Below are 19,400 nucleotides of genomic sequence, written 5' to 3' on the forward strand. Positions count from 1 at the left end.
CCACTTTAAGATAATTCTAAGATAGATAATTCAACAAACAGATTTTTACACATACTATTTCAGATCACTTACGGATCATTTTTGCCACTACAAAGTTCCAAAATGCTATTCCCATTTTTATATCAAATGGTCCCAACTGAATCCCACCAGCAAACGGGAGTTGTGCGGTTACTTCAGCATTTTGGGTGGAAATGGGTCGGAGTTGCTGCTGTGGATGATGACAAAGGGGACAGGTTTTTACAAGCAATGGTGCCAATGCTTTCCCAGAATGACATATGTTATGCTTTTATAATAAGACTACCAAAATGGAGCTATGTGGAGAATATGGTAGACGTGCTTTTGGAAAACTTGGAAAACTATGTCATTCTCACTGACACAAAAGCCAATGTATTCTTTGTATATGGAGAACCTCCATCTTTTCAGATTGTGAGGATATTTCTATTTGCAACATTCTGTGCATCATGGCCGCCTCTTGGTAAAGTGTGGATTGTTACATCTCACTGGGATTTCACTTCAGTGTCCTTTCAAAGGACTTGGGAGATGCAAACCTTCCATGGTTCCATATCCTTCACTGCTCACTCAAATCAGCCCCCAGGTTTCCAAAAGTTTATTGAGGGGATAACACCTTTTGGGGTGAAAGGAGATGGATTTATCCAGGACTTCTGGGAACAGGCATTCAGCTGTTCATTAAAGAAGCAGGAGGAAGATGAAAAGGAAACATGCACTGGGAAGGAGAAGCTGGAGAGCATTCCTGGTATTTTGTTTGAAATGAAGATGACTGGCCATAGTTACAGTGTCTACAATGCTGTCTATGCCGTGGCACATGCTTTGCATCACCTATACAGGTTGAGATTGAAGCATAGAAGGTTGTTGCGAGATGAGAGATTCTTTTTTCAGAATGCGCAATCATGGCAGGTAATTAAAACTCAATATATGATCAAGCAGTGAAAAGAACTCTATGTGTTCATAGAACAATCCTATCTACATTGATTGGGTCACTTGTCACTGTTGTTGCTGTTGTTTTATATGAATCCATTTGGATAATGAATGTCAGTGTCATTTTAAAACAGGGAATTTTTATACTGGGATAAATGAAGGAAAATTACAACTAGTAATATAGAGCCACTGCATTTGCTTTCCAATAGCACACCTTTGTGAAGGTCACTGAAATAGTTTTATGTCCTAGCTTTCCCTTTTTTTGATATTCCCTTTCAATCTAGGTCCATCACTTTTTAAGCAGCATCATATTCAATAATAGTCTTGGAGAAACAATACATTTTGATAACAATGGAGAATTAGTTTCAGGATTTGATATTACAAACTGGATGATGTTCCTCAATGGCTCAGTGGTCAGAGTGAAAGTTGGAAGATTGGAGCCTCAGGCTCCTCCAGGCAAAGTGTTGAGCATTCATGATGACCAAATTGTCTGGCACCAAAGTTTTAATCAGGTGAGGCACAGAGACAAATGATTAAGTATATCCTGCCTGCTCTTAGACTTATTGAAATGTGCTTGGTGACATTCTTCTTTGGCTTCTTTTATAGTATATCCTTTCTAAAGATTTCCATAATGAATAATGATACCTACTTTAACTTCACCTACATAATGCCTAATTTCTGATGTCGCGGTATCTAAGTCACAAAATCTCTTCCTAAACTAGGTCTCTTCTGCAATGGCTTTTGCCATATTCCTAGTTATTTCTGTGTGTTGGAAATAAGGAAAACAATGCATTTTCAATTGTCATCTTCAGGGTTGGAGTATTCTTTGTAATCAATCTGGTTAAACTGATTAATCAAGTTTGGTTCTAATGGAGAGAGCCACACTGTATAGATTTAGACTTTTCAATTTTCTATCTTTTCTTTCATTGGTAAATCCTTTCTTCAGAGTGGGAAATCAGCTCAAACCTAGGATCACACACCGCCACTTATGGTTTTCCTTTGGAAGCACAAGCCAATAACAACATCATCCGTGGAGAGGCAGTATTATCACATTATGCTATGTGTTGTGCGGTAACTTCTAGGTTAGATTACTGCAACATGTTATACATGGAGCTGATTCTCAAGATGATTCAGAAACTAGTTCAGAATTCAGTGACTTGGTTGCTCAGAGGGACAAGAGTATATAACGCCAATTCTGGCCTGACTGCACTGGCTGCCAGTTATTTCCCAGGCCCAACTCCAAGTTCTGGTTTTGTCCCATAAAACCTTAAATGGCTCAGGACCACAATAACTCAAGAAGCAACTCTTCCCCATCTTCCTGTGCCAACTCTGTGAGGTGTCTGGAGGGTGGCAACATGAGAATCGGTCTTTTCTGTGGTGCCTCCCCTTTTGTGGAATGCTCCCTCTAAGGAGGCTTACCTGGTGCCTTCGTTACATATCCTTAGGCACCAGGCAAAAACATTCCTCTTATTCCAGAACTTTAGCTTGTTAAACAATCTATGGCCTTTTAAACAGTGTTTGTCTGTGGTTATTGTTTTTGTTGTTGTTATTGTGGTATGTATTCTTGAAGGGCAGTATAAAAATTTAATAATTTATTTTTTATGTATCTAATGCTCAGCTCACTATTTGGAGGCCTAACATCCTCAAAACAACCCCCCCCCCCTTCGTGATTTCTGATCATGCTTCATGTTCCTGTGCAGGTGCTGCCAGTTTCTGTGTGCAATGACAACTGCTATCCTGGCTACAGCAGAAAAAAGAAAGAGGGAGAAAAATTTTGCTGCTATGATTGTGCTCTGTGTCCAAAGGGGATGGTCTCTTGCCAAAACGGTAGGAGGCATAATGTACAGAGATAGCACACAATTACCATATTGTTTGATACTGTTTGTTTGTTTGTTCTGAGAATGATAATATATATATATAATCAAGGATATAATGGTGGTTCATATTACCAACAAATAAATATTTTTTGAAGAACATCCACAGATAATTTTTTAATCCATTTGAAACGCAGGCTAAGTAACTTTTAACAGACAGATAAAAAACCCTACAAGAGTTCCAAAGGATGCAGTTTCACTAGCTTTTAGAACTGATTTCTTTAGATTGTTCGTCTACATTTGGAAATGTTTAAACTTCTCTTCTTCTTTTTCTTAAGACATGGATGCCTGTGACAAATGTCCAGAAGACCAGTATCCCAACAGGGACCAAACCCAGTGTATTCCAAGAGCTATAAGCTACCTTTCTTACAAAGAGTATTTAGGGATCATCTTAGTTATCCTGGCTATTTCTTTCTTTTTTGCCACAACTTTAGTCCTTGGAATTTTTTGGAAGCACAAGGACACCCCCATAGTGAAAGCAAACAACCAGACCCTCACCTACATCCTCCTCATCTCTCTCCTCCTTTGCTTCCTTTCATCCTTGCTCTTCCTTGGACTTCCTGGAAAGGCAACCTGCCTTCTGCGGCAGACAGGTTTCAGCACCATCTTCTCTTTGGCCCTTTCCTCTGTATTGGCAAAGACCATCACTGTGGTTCTGGTATTTATGGCAACCAAACCAGGAGCCAGGATGAGAAAATGGGTTGGCAAAAAACCAGCAAGTTACATTGTAGTTTCCTGTACCTTAATCCAAGCTGGTGTTTGTATTCTGTGGTTAAGTACTTTCCCACCCTTTCCAGATACAGACATGCATTCATTGGATGGGAAAATCATACTACAATGTAATGAGAATTCAACCACCATGTTTTACTGTGTCCTGGGCTATATGGGTTCCTTAGCCACTCTCAGTTTCATTGTGGCTTTTCTAGCCAGGAAGTTACCTGACAGTTTCAATGAAGCCAAGTTCATCACTTTCAGCATGCTGGTGTTTTGCAGTGTTTGGTTGTCCTTTGTACCAAGTTACATGAGCACCAAAGGAAAATACATGGTAGCTGTGGAGGTTTTCTCCATCCTGTCCTCTAGTGCTGGACTACTGGGTTGCATCTTTTTCCCTAAATGCTACATCATTGTGCTGAGGCCTGAGCTAAACAGTAGGGAACAACTAATAAGGAAAACTAAATAAAATATGTGTGTGTCCATCTTTTCTTTGTGCCTGCTTTGGCAAACGTTTTTAGTCATTCCCGCCCCCCCATGTAGCCTTGAAGCAGGCACAACAGTCAATGTGTCACAAATAGCGCCCTTCCTGCTCCTATTTTGGCTGGTTCCAGAAATATTTAAATGAGACCTATAGCTGATTCATTTATTAATGTTTTTCCTCATCCTTATACTGTCGTACCTCGGAAGTCGAACAGAATCCATTCCGGAAGTCCATCCAACTTCCGAAACAAAAGAAAACTAAAGTGCTGCTTCTGATTGGCTGCAGGAAGCTCCTTGCAGGAAGCATGTTAGGAATCAATTGGAAATGAAAGGTATCTCAAATCCATCTCAAATCCTGAGGGCAGTGACAGAGGCCAGACCTGCATTCTGTTCCACAAGCTTTCTGATCTCAAACCAACCATGCATCTTGTCATAAAACCATTAACATTTCAAGTTTATCCTAAAGATGTAAATCTTTGGTTTCACAAACATCAATTACAAACAAAAAAGTCACAGTTACAGTAAAGTCATTTACTATACATGTACTCTACTATTAATTGAAGTCAATTAGCTGGATGAGTTACTTTCAAAATGAAAGTGGATACCTACATGTCCCTGAGGCTGACCCCATTTAAGGTAAAGGTAAAGGGACCCCTGACCATTAGGCCCAGTCGTGGCCGACTCTGGGGTTGCAGTGCTCATCTCGTACAGCTTCCAGGTCATGTGGCCAGCATGACTAAGCCACTTCGGGCAAACCAGAGCAGCGCACGGAAACGTCGTTTACCTTCCCGCTGGAGCGGTACCTATTTATCTACTGACACTTGACGTGCTTTCAAACTGCTAGGTTGGCAGGAGCAGGGACCAAACAATGGGAGCTCACCCCGTTGCGGGGATTCGAACCGCTGACCTTCTGATCGGCTAGTCCTAGGCTCTGTGGTTTAACCCACAGTGCCACCCGCATCCCCATTTAGTACAGTGGTGCCTCGCAAGACGAAATTAATCCATTCTGCGAGTCTCTTCGTCTTGCGGTTTTTTCGTCTTGCGAAGCACGGCTATTAGCGGCTTAGCGGCTATTAGCGGCTTAGCGGCTATTAACGGCTTAGCGGCTTAGCGGCTATTAACGGCTTAGCGGCTTAGCGGCTTAGCGGCTATTAACGGCTTAGCGGCTTTAAGAAAAAGGAAACAAACTCGCAAGAACTCGCAATACGTTTCGTCTTGCGAAGCAAGCCCATAGGGAAATTCGTCTTGCGGAACGACTCAAAAAATGGAAAACTCTTTCGTCTTGCGCGTTTTTCGTCTTGCGAGGTACCACTGTATAACTCATATATCAAACTGATTTGTATTAGTGGAGGCTGGTGGAACCTAGACCTGGTGGGGCACCTAGGAGGTCAAGTGAGTGGTACCAGAAAGTCAAGTGGACAGGGCTTAGGGGACTGCTCCCTTTTGAGTAATTTTGTTGCAATACTAAGCCAACCCTTCTGTGGTTTCACAAACATTTCCCTATTCAGTTAAGGGAGGATCTCGTATAAGTAGATAGAGAATTGTTTTTGTATGGAAATAACTTTTAATAGTGCTTTGCTGTTATCTGTATTTTAATAGATTTATTTTAATATATTTCATATATTTTAATAGATTTAATACATTTTGTTTTATTAGTTTCATTATATTAAATTTTAAGCACTTTTTAAAATGGTCGTCTTTTATATGTTTTTAGCTTTCTGTATCTTATTTATGTTGTTTTAATTTGTGTAAATCTCCTTGAGTCCCAGTTTGGGAAAGGGCAGTTTGGGAAAGGGCAGGATCATCATCGTTGTTGTTGTTGTTGTTGTTGTTGTTGTTACACGTAGCATACATCATTCAACAAAATAAGAGTCCAGGTCTCTCAAGTCCTTGCCCAACGGTCTTACCATTTAAAACCTCTACACTGCAGTACCTCTATAAATCACGGTATAATATAAAGTATCTCAGCAGGGGTGTCAGCTCCTGAAGGCTGAGCAGTTTTGTGCCCCCTATATTTTTGGGGTTGTGGCCAGCACCCCATGTCCAAAAAGTATAGAGGCAAAGTGCATAGCGCAGCTCCAGTGGCCAGTTCCTTCTCCCCTTCCTCCTGCCAATGTCTTGATGTTGTGCACACAATGTTGCCCCCCCCCCCCATCACCCTCACAAGCTGGCCCCACTGTACCCCAGTATACTTTTATTTCTTAGTCTTAATGTAAACTAATGAATGCAAATGTATCTACTAGTAGGAGTAGGCAATGCTTCAGTACATAGTACAGTGTTTCTAAATAAGTTCTTGAGTGACCACATTTTTTTATATATATATGGAGCAAGAATCACACTGATGGATCCATGTAAAATGAGGTCAGTTAGTAGAGAATACAACTTTCCTCCACTAGAGTCCAGAGTTCTCACAGTTCCATACTGGACAAAATGGAGATTTTGAATCAAGTTTCTTGGGGCACACTCCAAAGGGCAGATGGGCTAAACTCCTCATTAACAACAATATATTGTTGCATTTTTAACTCATTTCAATCTCCTCTGGTTTTTCCTCCTGTCTCCTCCTTTCCCTGTACTCCCAAAGACTGCAGAAAAGGGATTGTAGATTGTAGCCCCCACCACTGACAGGGCCCTTTGCCTGCCCATTGAGGCCCTTCCAGCTCCTGTCAGAAGGATTAAGCAGAAGGGCCTTGACCTGAAAATTTAGTAGCCCTGCTGTCAGTCCCAATACTGAGCTATATAAGCTTATTTCTTATGTCATGCATATGGTTTTTACTGCTTAAATAATCTGTAAAAATAATGTTAAATATAAACAGGACAAACAAGAAGTGGAAGTGATTCAAGGAGGTGTACTCATCAGCATGAAGATGAACCTCAAATACCTCCAGGCATTTGACTCTGCATTTAAACCCAGCCCTTCCAGTTATGTCAAGTATGAGTTTTGTGGCTGACCTTTAAGTCTCGGTATAAGCATACTGGACATAGGAGGATACTGGATTTCTAATTATCCCTCAAAAAAAATAGATTTAAGATGTTAATAGTTTTAAGATCCTGGTGAGGTATGGGGGAGTGGAGAAGCTAGCAGTTTTGCCACACTTTATGCAGTTTCAAAGGCAAACAGCACACTGGGGGAATGATAATCATCTCTATCATTATCAGAATCACAAGTTTCCATATTTGGACACAATGGGCATTCAGATCCTGTTAGCAAGATCAACAATCAGCATCTTTAAGAAGCTACAAAACACTCAGGTTGTTCAGAACTGGATCTAAGCATATGCAGGGTTCTATCACTCTGTTGAACGGTCACCCCCTCCAAAGGACATGCTTCCACCGGATGATTCTTCACTGATTTTTAGCCCAAATATTATGAATATCTCTGTTCCTCATCATTTCTACTCCATCAATTAATCTTTAACTGCCCATTTTTCCCTGTAACAATTGGATCTCATTAACAAAGTTTTAATTAACACCCTGCATGTTTCCTTACCATAATTTATATTTCATTCATTTGGAGAAATATTTTGTACCACTCTCCATAGAGGTCATTGCTGTATTGTTTTTCATCATAACTGCTTTTTCTTTTTTCCAGTACAAAATTATGTCAATTTACTTAACCGAGAGTTGTTGATGTTTCTTTTCTTTTCTTCGCACATCACATTAAATTTATTTGTACTTGTTCCTGAAAAGGCATATATGAGGATTCTAAAATGAAGGGGAAATGTCTAGTTTTCACTTAATTCTAGAGGATAAATTGAGAATATAAAAAGAATATGTTGTTCGGGGGTGCTGATGGACAAGGAGCAATATGAAATATAATATCAGGGCATAGGTATACAGCTTCCCCAAGTTGTCAAGCTGTAAATAAGTATAATGATATAATTTACCATCAGCAAAACAGATAATAGCCACATCTAATGCTGAGGTGAAACATGGGGATTTATATATGGAGGAGGAAATTTGTCAACCGGACCATGCTGTTGTTGGTGATACTGCTGGTGCTGCTGTGTCATACTGTGTGCAAGACACATATTAACTGCAGCATATTTGATGATCCCCAACCTATACCTCATAATTTTTATCAACCAGGAGACCTTCTCATCGGTGGAATTGTTTCTCAAGTCCTTTATCTCTATAATAATCTCTCTTTCACTGAACAACCTGGACAGGTCTTGATTAATGAACCCATGTGAGGCATTATTTCTCTCTCTCTCCCTCTTTCATATTTTCAGGCTAAAGTAACTGACAACACACAACTATGCAACACGGGGCTTACATAATTCTTTATTTTGGGGAGAGGTGAGAAAAATATGGCATCCCAGCAACATTTGATTAATCTTTATTTTAACCCTCCTTATTTTGTTTCATAGAAACCACTAGTAAATCCCTCCTTACAGGGGGGTTCTGTGTATTCTATTTTACCATTCTATTTTATTATTATATTTTATTACCACATCCCTTGTTGCATTTGGGTTAGCAAACTGATTAAATCAGAGCTTAAATATAATATAATCTGATAAATTCACATCTCAGTGGAAAACAGTATTCTAAAAGTACTTACCAAGAGTTCCACATTAAACAAGTTTCAAGGAGAGTGACACAGGGATCTGTTGTGGGCTTGATAAGCTTAAAAATCTCAGTGATGTAGATGGCAGGGGAAAGGGAACACAGCAAATTTTTAGATGACAGAACACTGAGAAGGGTAGCTGATACCTCAGGAGGCAGGAATGAAATTCAAAATCATTTTACTAGATTAAAATTTAGTAGACTTGAATAGAATTATAATTTCCAAATCACACGCAGTGTTGGTTTTACTTTATTTCTACTAGTCAGAACATTTCCAATTCTTGGTACAACACTTGGTCTTTAAGGTGCTACTGGAAGGGAAAAAAATTATTTTGTTTTGACTATGGCAGACCAACACGGCTACCTATCTGTAACTGGTACAACACTGTAAGAGGGATATGTAGACAAACTGGAACAGATTCAGTAGTGGACTGTGAAAATGATCAGGGAAATGGAACAACATTCTGTGAAAAATGTTGAAGGAATTGGGTATATTTGGCAAAGAAGAGAAGAGAGTTAAGGGGAGCCAATATAACAAGCTTCAGATACTTGAATTGCCAAACCATAGAAGAGGTAAAAACTTTTTTTCTACAAATGCAGATGATAAATATAGATTTTGATTCAACATGAGGAAAAATATCTATAAGGACAGTCAACCAATTGACAAGAGGTAGGTGGGCTCCATCTTGCTAGAGGACTGTTGCAGAGATTATTCAGGCAACTCCTGGGTATGGTTTAATTGTGGAAAACTCTGCATAATACAGGGATTTTAATGAGATGTAGGAGCTAGTGCAATTCTATGAATGAATGATAAAGCACTCTTATAACTTGGAATGTTTTATTTTAGCTCACTTATGGATCATTCTTGCCAGTCCAGGATGAAAAACTGCTATTCTCTTTTTTGTACCAGATGGTCCCAAATGAAGCCCAACAAAACATAGGTGTTGTGCAGTTACTTCAGCATTTCAGATGGACATGGATTGGACTCTTTGCTGTGGATGATGACAAAGGGGACAGGTTTTTACAGACTATGGTGCCAATCCTTTCCCATAATAGCATCTGTGATGCCTTTATAGTAAGAATACCAAAATGGAATTATGTGGATGAGCTAGTAGATTTGCTCATACAGCAGTGGAAAAACTATGAAATGGTCACTCAGAGAAAAGCCAATGTGTTTTTTGTATATGGAGAACCTCCATCCTTTCAAATGTTGAGAACATTGCTGTTTCTAGCACCTTTCTTGTCTTTTCCATCTTTGGGTAAAGTGTGGGTTATTACATCCCACTGGGATTTTGCATCTATTTCTTTTCAAAAGATTTGGGATATACAGACATTCCATGGCTCCATATCATTGACAGTTCATTCAAATCAGCCATTAGGATTCCAAAGGTTCATTCAGATGGTAAGACCTGCCTGGGCCAAAGGAGATGGCTTTATTCAGGACTTCTGGGAACAGGCATTTGGCTGCTCATTAAAGGAGAACGAAACCTGCACTGGGGAGGAGAAGCTGGACAGCATTTCAGGGGTTTTGTTTGAAATGAAGATGCCTAGCCATAGCTACAATGTCTACAATGCTGTCTATGTTGTGGCACATACTTTGCATGCCATAAATAAATTCAGATCCAAGCATAGAAGATTGGAAGGGCAGAAACTGACATTTCAGAATGTGCAACCATGGCAGGTAATTATAATGCAACGTATTTTTAAAAAATGAAAATAAGAAACTAGCTTATGATGCAGAAGTAGAACTCTACAGCTTCCTAAACTAATTCAACTACATTCTGGGAGTTTGGAAATCAATTTGGATAAGCAGTTCCAGCCACATTACAAAATGTTGTCTTAATATAATTATTACTGTTGTTGCTGCTGTACATAATTGGTGACCCACAATGTGCCTTGTGGAGAAATACAAGGAAATTTTATCTTGATATATGAAGTTACCACATATACTATTCAAAAAGAATAATCCAGTGGTTCGTTGAGACATGGTTTCATGAATCTCATTCAGAGTCTTCTGCTTGTTTGCATTTTCTTCCTATCTAGTTCCATCAGTTTCTTAAAGGTATTTCATTCAATAACAGTGCTGGGGATACTGTAAGCTTCAATAAAAATGGAGAATTGGTTACAGGATTTGATATTACAAACTGGGTAATGTTCCCCAATGGCTCGGTGGTTAGAGTCAAAATTGGAAGGTTGGAACCTCAGGCTCCTCCAGGCAAACAGTTAACCATTAATGATGGCCAAATTGTCTGGCATCAAGTATTTAATCAGGTAAGATATCATTGTGGATCCTTGCCTTAATTATTTGTTAAATCAAAGCAATAAAATGATTAAATCAAAGCAATAACATGAATAACATGAACATCAGCAATAAAAATGTTTATACAGTTTCATACATTAAAAAGACTGTAAAAAATTGTCTAAATAAAAAAAAAGACTTTCATGTGTACAAACAATTAGTAACAGTTTTGTATGTAAAACCAATTCAAATTCAATACAAAGCAATATATAGGCTGGGCTAAATATTTCCACTTACAAGGCATGTTTTCTATGCTCAGTTTTGTCATGTATTCTATGCTATTCATGGAAGACCCATCAAATTATTGAGGACTAATAAAATGGAACTTCAACCAGGGAAGATGGAATACAATTTATATGTAGTTTGTCTACCCAGTTAGGAGGGATTCACACTTTCTTGGACAGGGTTGCATGCCTCCTAGAAGAGCACATTCATAATTTGGGGGTGTTCTTTGATCCCACTTTTTCACTTCAGGCATAGGTGCACACAGTGGCACAGCCCATCTTTTATTACACTAACTATAACCCTGTTTGGACAGAGATAGCCTTGCAACACATTCATGTTCTGGTAACATCCTACTTGTATCACTGCAATTGATTATTTGCAGGAGGACTACATTTAAAGACAGTGTGGAAACTCTAGGTGGCCTAAAATAGAGCAGCCAAGAGTGCTGGTGGGGACTGGCAAATACAGAAATATATAAGTAAAACAAAGAAAACCTTCTGGCAAGCTTTAAAGATTCCTGAAGGTCGCATATCAACTTAGGGAGCAATTGCATATAAAAGAAGCTGGCATAAAGCACACTGGTGTATTTTAAACTGTATTTTAAATATCCCAGATTCAAGTCCTGATTTAAAGCAAATCTGCTGCTGCTGCTCCTCTGTGCATACCCTCCAGCATTTACCCAATGAAAATAGGGACGTCCCGTTCCATAATTTTACTGTTTATATCCCACACATCATACTGGGTTGCCCCAGCCACTCTGAGCAGTTTTCAACATACATAAAATAATAAGAAAACATTAAACATTAAGAAAACTTCCCTATACAGGATTGCCTTCAGACGGCTTGGGGCGTCATACCCTTCAACATTTCTCCAACGAAAATAGGGACATCCTAATGAAAAGCAGGACATTCTGGGATCAAATCAGAAACCGGGATGGCTTCTCTAAATCAGAGGTGTCCCTGGAAAATAGGGACACTTGGAGGGTCTGCTCTAAGCCCAGCAAAGGGGAAAGAAGACACTTAAAATAGTGTTCTGTGCTGATTGCCAGGTCATATGACCAAAATGAATGAATTTAAGATCCAGCCTAAGTTCTGCCTATCTGGTCTTGCCCCCCACTACACCTCCCAAAATGCTCCTTTGGAGGGACTTACATATGGATTGGCTCAGTCAGCTGCAGCTCACTGAACCTTGGCTGAGAAAGTTACTTGTATATGTGGATGAGCAGGGACTGGGGTCATAACACCACCTGAGCCCAAGATCTGATTCTTCCTATGCTCCTCTTCCTGGCAAATCTTGCCTTGGTTTAGGAGAAGTTTCACAGCATCTTTCCTGTCAAAACATGCTCTTATTTTCTCATGGCTAGTCTCTCTTTTATGATTTCATGAAGGTGTTGCCTCTTTCTGTGTGCAATGACAACTGCTATCCAGGCTTCAGCAGGAAAAAAAAGGAGGGAGAGAAATTTTGCTGCTATGATTGTGCTCCGTGTCCAGAAGGGATGATCTCTGACAAGAAGGGTAGGGGACATAATGTTGAAGACATAAGATTGATATACATGAAATGTAATGTTTGTATGCATTGAAGTTTAAAGCTAGTGTAATGATTTCCATTTTGCAAAGAGAATTTTGCATTAGGCAAGAGCTGTATCTCTAGGCAAATGTGGCGAGAAGAGTCCAGAGTTTTCTGTTTGAGTGTTTAAGGATAATGGGACTTGCAAGTGGTCAACATTCCAATAACTATTGAGATATGGACTTCTGCAGCTTCAGTAAGATGGCAGTGTTATTTTTATTTATTTTATTTAACAAAAATAACTGTTTTAAGACAGGCCTGAACCAAGACTGTAATTCATCTAAATAATCCATGTCATGCAAGTATGCTTGGAGCTGCTTTATGTACATTCAAACTAAAGTTCTTCAAAAATCAAATGGAAACAGCTTGAAATATAACATTATTCACCACATAATAAAATTACTATCTATGTAGAAAGCACAAACTATTATTTAATGAGAGATTTCCTAGTCTACATAAAATCACTCAATCACTGTAGTCCACCAGCTCAAGTTAAAAAACGTCAAGAATGCGGAAAAGAGACTCTTTCATTGGCTGCTACTATGGATTCCATTTGATGGATGTTTGTCAATATATTGAAATATCTAAATAGTTCTTCCTCTTTTTCAGATATGGATGCTTGTGTGAATTGTCCTGATGATAAGTATGCAAACAAGGACCAAACTCAGTGCCTCCCCAGGGTGCCAAGCTACCTCTCTTACAAAGAAACTTTGGGGTTCATTTTATCGCTCTTTGCCATTTCTTTCTCTTTAATCACTACTTTAGTATTTGGAACTTTTGTGAAGCACAAGGACACTCCCATAGTCAAAGCCAACAACCGGAGCCTCACCTACACCCTCCTCATCTCCCTCCTCCTTTGCTTCCTCTGCTCCTTCCTTTTCATTGGACAACCTAGAAAGGTCATCTGCCTTCTCCGACAATCAGCCTTTGGCATCATCTTCTCTGTGGCCCTTTCCAGCATTTTGGCCAAAACCATAACAGTGGTTCTAGCATTCATGGCAACGAAACCAGGATCCAGGATGAGAAGATGGGTGGGGAAAGGACTGGCAAATTCTATTGTCCTTTCTTGCTCCTCCATTCAAACAGGCATTTGTACTCTTTGGTTAAGTACTTCCCCTCCGTTCCCAGATAGGGACATGCACTCAATAAATGGCAAAATTGTATGGGAATGTAATGAGGGTTCAGTTACCATGTTTTACTGTGTCTTGGCCTATATGAGCTCACTGGCCATTGTCAGCTTCTTTGTGGCTTTCCTAGCCAGGAGGTTGCCAGATAGTTTCAATGAAGCAAAATTCATCACTTTCAGCATGTTGGTCTTTTGCAGTGTTTGGTTATCATTTGTTCCGACTTACCTAAGTACCAAAGGAAAATACATGGTGGCTGTGGAGACCTTCTCCATCTTATGCTCCAGTGCTGGCTTACTGGTTTGTATCTTTGTTCCTAAGTGCTACATCATTATGCTGAGGCCAGAGCTGAACAACAAGGAGCAGCTAATAAGAAAAGCAAAATGAAAGAATGTGCCCACCTCTTCATTGTGCATATATGGAAATGCTGATGCTACAGATCTTGTGAGAATTTGAGTATGTGTACTTGCTGAGGCAAAAATCTCTGTTCTTGTTGGTAGGCTTGTACCAGGCACAGCCCACACTAATAGGTTGCCCTTCTTGATTCTGCTGTCATTTTCTGCTTCCCTATCCTGAAGGTGAGAAATGCAAGCCAGGATAGGCTTGCATCAATCAATCAGTTCCTCTCAAAATGACACAGGTCCACTGTGTCAGTCCCCTTTCCCTTGCCACTGCTTTTCATTCTGCATTTAGAACTTTTTAATTTAGAAATATTAGAGCAGGAATACTTGCCTATGCAGACATCCCTGCTCAAATCATTGAGCTCAGATTACCTATAGTGACCCCATCTTGATTCTGTGCACAAATTATCTACATATGCAATTCCAGAGAGATTGAAACAGGACCCACAGCTCATTCTTCTTGTAATGTTTTTCCTCATCCTTATATAGCTCAATTTATGATGGGAATAAATTGGGAATGAAAGGTATCTCAAATCATGAGGGCAGTGACAGAGGCCAGACCTGCATTCTGTTACGCAGGCCTCCTCTTCTTAAACCAACCATGCATCCAGCCATAAAACCATAAAAATTTAAGTTTATCCTAAATACATAAATCCCTGGTTTCACAAACATCAGTTACAAACAATAAAGTCACAGTCACAGTAAAGTCATTTACTACACATGTACTGAATTATTAATTGAAGTCAGTTAGTTGGATGAGTTACTTTCAAAATGAAAATGGATACCTACATGTCTCTGAGGCTGACCCCATTTGTGAAACGTATGTGAAACTGATTTGTATTAGTGGAGGCTGGTGGAACCTAGACCTGGTGGGGCACCTGGGAGGTGAAGTGAGTGATACCAGGAGGTCAAGTGGACAGCGCTTAGAAAGCCAAGGAGGCCCCATGGATGGCATCTGGGTCCCCATCTACCTCCCTTTTGAGTAATTTTGTTACATACCTACATACACACAAAAAATTGTATGCCACCTTTCCACAGTTCGAACCATGCTCAAGGTGACTTATAATAAGAAAAATGCATAACTACAACACAATGAAAGCAAAAATAAACATGTTAACATATGTTGCAATTATATAATCTGCAAATCAAATTAATTCATTTATAATAACAAAGTATTGTGAAATATACAATGGGACGTGATCTGCAGAAAAGAGATGCACCTACCATAAAGCTTCAACTTCCCCAGGCTATGACTGAATTTAAATCTGGGCTTCCATCTTATTCTCAATAGTGTGGTAATGTGTATGTATTGTTACTCTGGACAGTGCATTGTTAATCATTGTAGGAGGGTAGCATGGAAAGAAGAACCTCTTTCTTGGTTTTGATATTGTTGTTGTTATTGATGATGATGATGATGATACTGACTGTAGTTAGAGGGTCTAGGCCACTCTGGGCTCTGTGACAGCCAAGCTTCATTAGTATACAGCAGTGCCTGTTCTTAGTGGAATCCTGAGAGACTATCTCTAATTCTCTTCTGTATCAAATATGGGTGAGGTGTGGTTGAATTTAACTCTTGCTCTGGACAGAAGCAGCCTGGGCTAACTCAGCCTTGTGTCACTTTCTATTTTATTTCCCAAAGAAAAATAATAGTTGTATGATTTAAAGGTGGGGGGACTCCTGGCAATTTTGTCATGCATCATCCAACTGCAAAGGACAAGTAGGGAAGTGATAATTATCCCAACTATGCCAAAATTACAGTTTTCCATCCTCTTTCACTATGGACATCTGGAGCCCATTAACATGATCAGCAATCAGTGGGGGGGGGGCATGGTTATAAAACCTTCATCTGAACTGAATCTAGGAGTAGTCTGAGCTGTGTCACTCTTTCCTTTGAACATTCCCAGTTTATATATTAGGATATGCTTCCACCTCCTGAATCCATCTATTTTTTCATTCCTCAGATCATACTATGAATATCCATTTTACTTGATCCTTTCCGCTTGCCACTTGACATTGCACTTTCCAGTGTCTTACCATGAAAATTAGGACCTCATTAAGCTGGTTTTAATTCACTCACAAACACCCATGTACAATGCTTCATAGCATTCTTCTTATTGGCCAGTATCTTGTCTATTTTATCATAACTGCTTTTAAAATTCTAATTTACATAATTTAAAGATTGATTGAAAATATTTGGGGGGGGGTTCCTTTGCAAACAAAGCAAAACCATTGTTACCTATAGCTGAAGAGCTATATACATACGGATTTCAAAAGAGGGGAGTAGGAAGCTTACTGTTCTCACTCACCTTTAAAGCGAGAAGATAAAGATAATTCACTGTTTAGGGATACTGATGGACAAGGTGTTATTATTAACAATAAGAACAAGTGCACAGTTTTTGTTACACACCAAGCTGAAAACCACAGTAGCCACAGTATCATCAGCCATTCAAGAAAGGCTGTAGCAAAGTTGGGAATACCCACATATACTGCTATAGTAGGAAGTATGGGAATCTATGTTGGGAAAGGACATTTTGTCATCAGAATCATGCTAGTGGTTGTGTTGCTGCTCGTACTGTTATGTCATTCTGTATGCAAGACACATTCTATTAACTGCAGCATATATGATGATCCTCTCCCTATTCCTCATGAATTTTACCAGCCAGGAGACCTTATCATTGGTGGGATTGTTTCTCAAGTTATCTTTCTCTATGATGACCTCCTTTTCACTGAACAGCCTGCACAAATCTTGATCAATGAACCTATGTAAGTCGTTTCTCTGTTTCTCATTCTGTAATATGTTTAGACATAAGTCGCTGAGAACACATGGTTATGAAACACCAGACTTAAGAATCAGCCTTCCTTTTTAGTGTGCTAAAAATTCAGTCGCAGATACATCTGGACATTAACCATATAACTATGAAGATAGCTAAGACAGTCGGACAGGTATAGCTAAACATGTTGCCTTCTAAATTATACTGATAAGCACAAATGAGTAGTATGTTTTCCACCACCAGCACGCTTGAAATGAATGGACCTTTTGCATTTCTATAGGATATGGAAGATTATGTCCTTGTTTAGTTAGTTTGACAACCATTTCTATTCTTGCCACAATTTGTTTCCTTTCATTATTTCCCTTCATCTGCAAGCTCTCACATGCATTCCCAATCTTCTTCCTTTTTATATTATATTTTATAAGTATTGCCATGTTTAATTTCTCCTGTAATTTTCACCATTACAGTTTCTCAGCCTGTTCCCATCTCACAAAGGGACAAGTGCTGAAATTTGAAGTGCACTTCAGAGGTACCCTGAGTCAAACATGATTCCTTTAGTCATGTGGGAATCACAGAAATAGGCAAGAACATGAATGATTCCGGGTGTAACTGATTTTACCTTACTGTATATTTCTTCCTTTGTTGGATCTGTGGTTAAAGGGATTATGAATGGTAGGAATGTAGTGATTGAAAAAAATATGAACATCACTGGAGAGGACACTGGAGAGTGGGGAACCTGTGGCTTTTTGGATGTTGTTGAACGTCCATCAACTACAAGCATCCTAGTTACATGTCAGGGATGATGGGAGCAAGATATGACAGACATAGGTCCCACAGATCGATTGTAGGCAGAGGGAGTGACACTAGTAACTAAAGGAAACAGCTGATTAAGCACCAGAATAATCCTAAAACATTCTGACATTTTGCTTTACAATTCATGGGGGAAATACCTATTTTTGATGTCTTACCTTTTTTCCACTTCACATATTAAGCTATCTTAAAAGCATTTAGATAAATTATGACTTAGATGAATTATGAAGAGTTCAAAAGCATTTTGCAATTGTTATTTCTGTTGCTGTTGTATTACTAAACAGCTGCAACGCTTTTTATAGCTCAGTGCCAAAGAACTACCAGCAGATCCTGGCATTAGCATTTGCTGTCAAAGAGATCAATGAGAATCCCAAAATCTTGCCAAATATCTCTCTGGGATTCCACATCCTCAATAGCTACTACACTGCAAGGATGACCTATAAGGCCACCCTCAATCTGTTTTCTGCACAACATAGATTTGTCCCCAATTTCAAAGGTCACAACAACAAGAATCTAATAGCTCTCATTGGAGGAAGTATATCTGAAATCTCTGCTAATGTGGCCATTGTTTCAGCAATTCAAAAGACACCACAGGTAAGCTATGTGTATGCAGATTTCAGAACTTTTGCATACCATATTGATTTCTGCCTAGCAATTTAAAAAGTTCCCATGATATTTTGGTTAACAGAGTGGTTAAATATGAGCTAAACAATATTAAGTGGTAAATAACTTGTTTTTAAAAAGGTTAGTCAAAGAGTACTCATCAACAGATCGGAATGCTCTAAAACTGGATTTCCTGCATTATCTGGGAACACTGGGTGAAATGGACTACAAAAGCCTTTGAATCTCTAGAATTCCAACATAATCCATCTTCTTATGATTCATTTGATTTTTTTAATTATTATTTCAGCTCACTTATGGATCATTTTTACCACCACAAGGATCCAAAATGCAATTCCCATTTTTGTACCAGATGGTCCCAAATGAAGTCCACCAGCAAATGGGAGTCGTGAAGTTACTTCAGCATTTCAAATGGACATGGATTGGGCTCTTGGCTGTGGATGATGACAGAGGGGATAGGTTTTTGCAGACAGTTGTACCAATGCTTTCCCAAAATGGCATTTGTTATGACTTCATAGTAAGACTACCAAAATGGAATTATGTGGATGAGTTGATAGAGTTGCTTATACAGCAGTGGCAAAGCTATGCAATGGTCATTCAAAGAAAAGCCAATGTGTTTTTTGTATATGGAGAACCTCCATCCTTTCAGGTTGTGAGAACGTTGTTGTTTCTAGCACCCTTCTTGGCATGGCCACCTCTGGGGAAAGTGTGGATTATTACATCCCACTGGGATTTTGCATCACTCTCTGTTCAGAAGATATGGGATATTCAAACCTTCCATGGTTCCATATCATTGACGGTTCATTCAAATCAACCATTAGGATTCCAAAGGTTCATTCAGATCATAAGACCTGCCTGGGCCAAAGGAGATGGTTTCATCCAAGACTTCTGGGAACAGACATTCAGCTGTTCATTAAAAATGTCTAAGGGGCTGGATGAAAAGAAGAACAAAACCTGCACTGGGGAGGAAAAGCTGGACAGCATTTCAGGGGTTTTGTTTGAAATGAAGATGACTG

At 39.3% G+C, this 19,400-nt stretch overlaps 1 protein-coding gene across 1 annotated transcript; it reads left to right on the forward strand.

The window, feature by feature from the left end:
• Positions 1-7,187: 7,187 nt before the first annotated feature.
• LOC309326925 (vomeronasal type-2 receptor 26-like) lies at positions 7,188-14,168 on the forward strand (the record flags this gene model as incomplete). Its single annotated transcript, XM_081835954.1, has 5 exons — positions 7,188-7,253; positions 9,415-10,248; positions 10,611-10,838; positions 12,479-12,605; positions 13,267-14,168. 5 exons carry the CDS (start codon positions 7,188-7,190, stop codon positions 14,166-14,168), a joined length of 2,157 nt encoding a protein of 718 aa, XP_081692080.1.
• Positions 14,169-19,400: the final 5,232 nt, after the last annotated feature.

The sequence above is a fragment of the Podarcis erhardii genome (assembly GCF_964252035.2).
Source record: "Podarcis erhardii genome assembly, chromosome: 13".
NCBI lineage: Eukaryota > Metazoa > Chordata > Lepidosauria > Squamata > Lacertidae > Podarcis > Podarcis erhardii.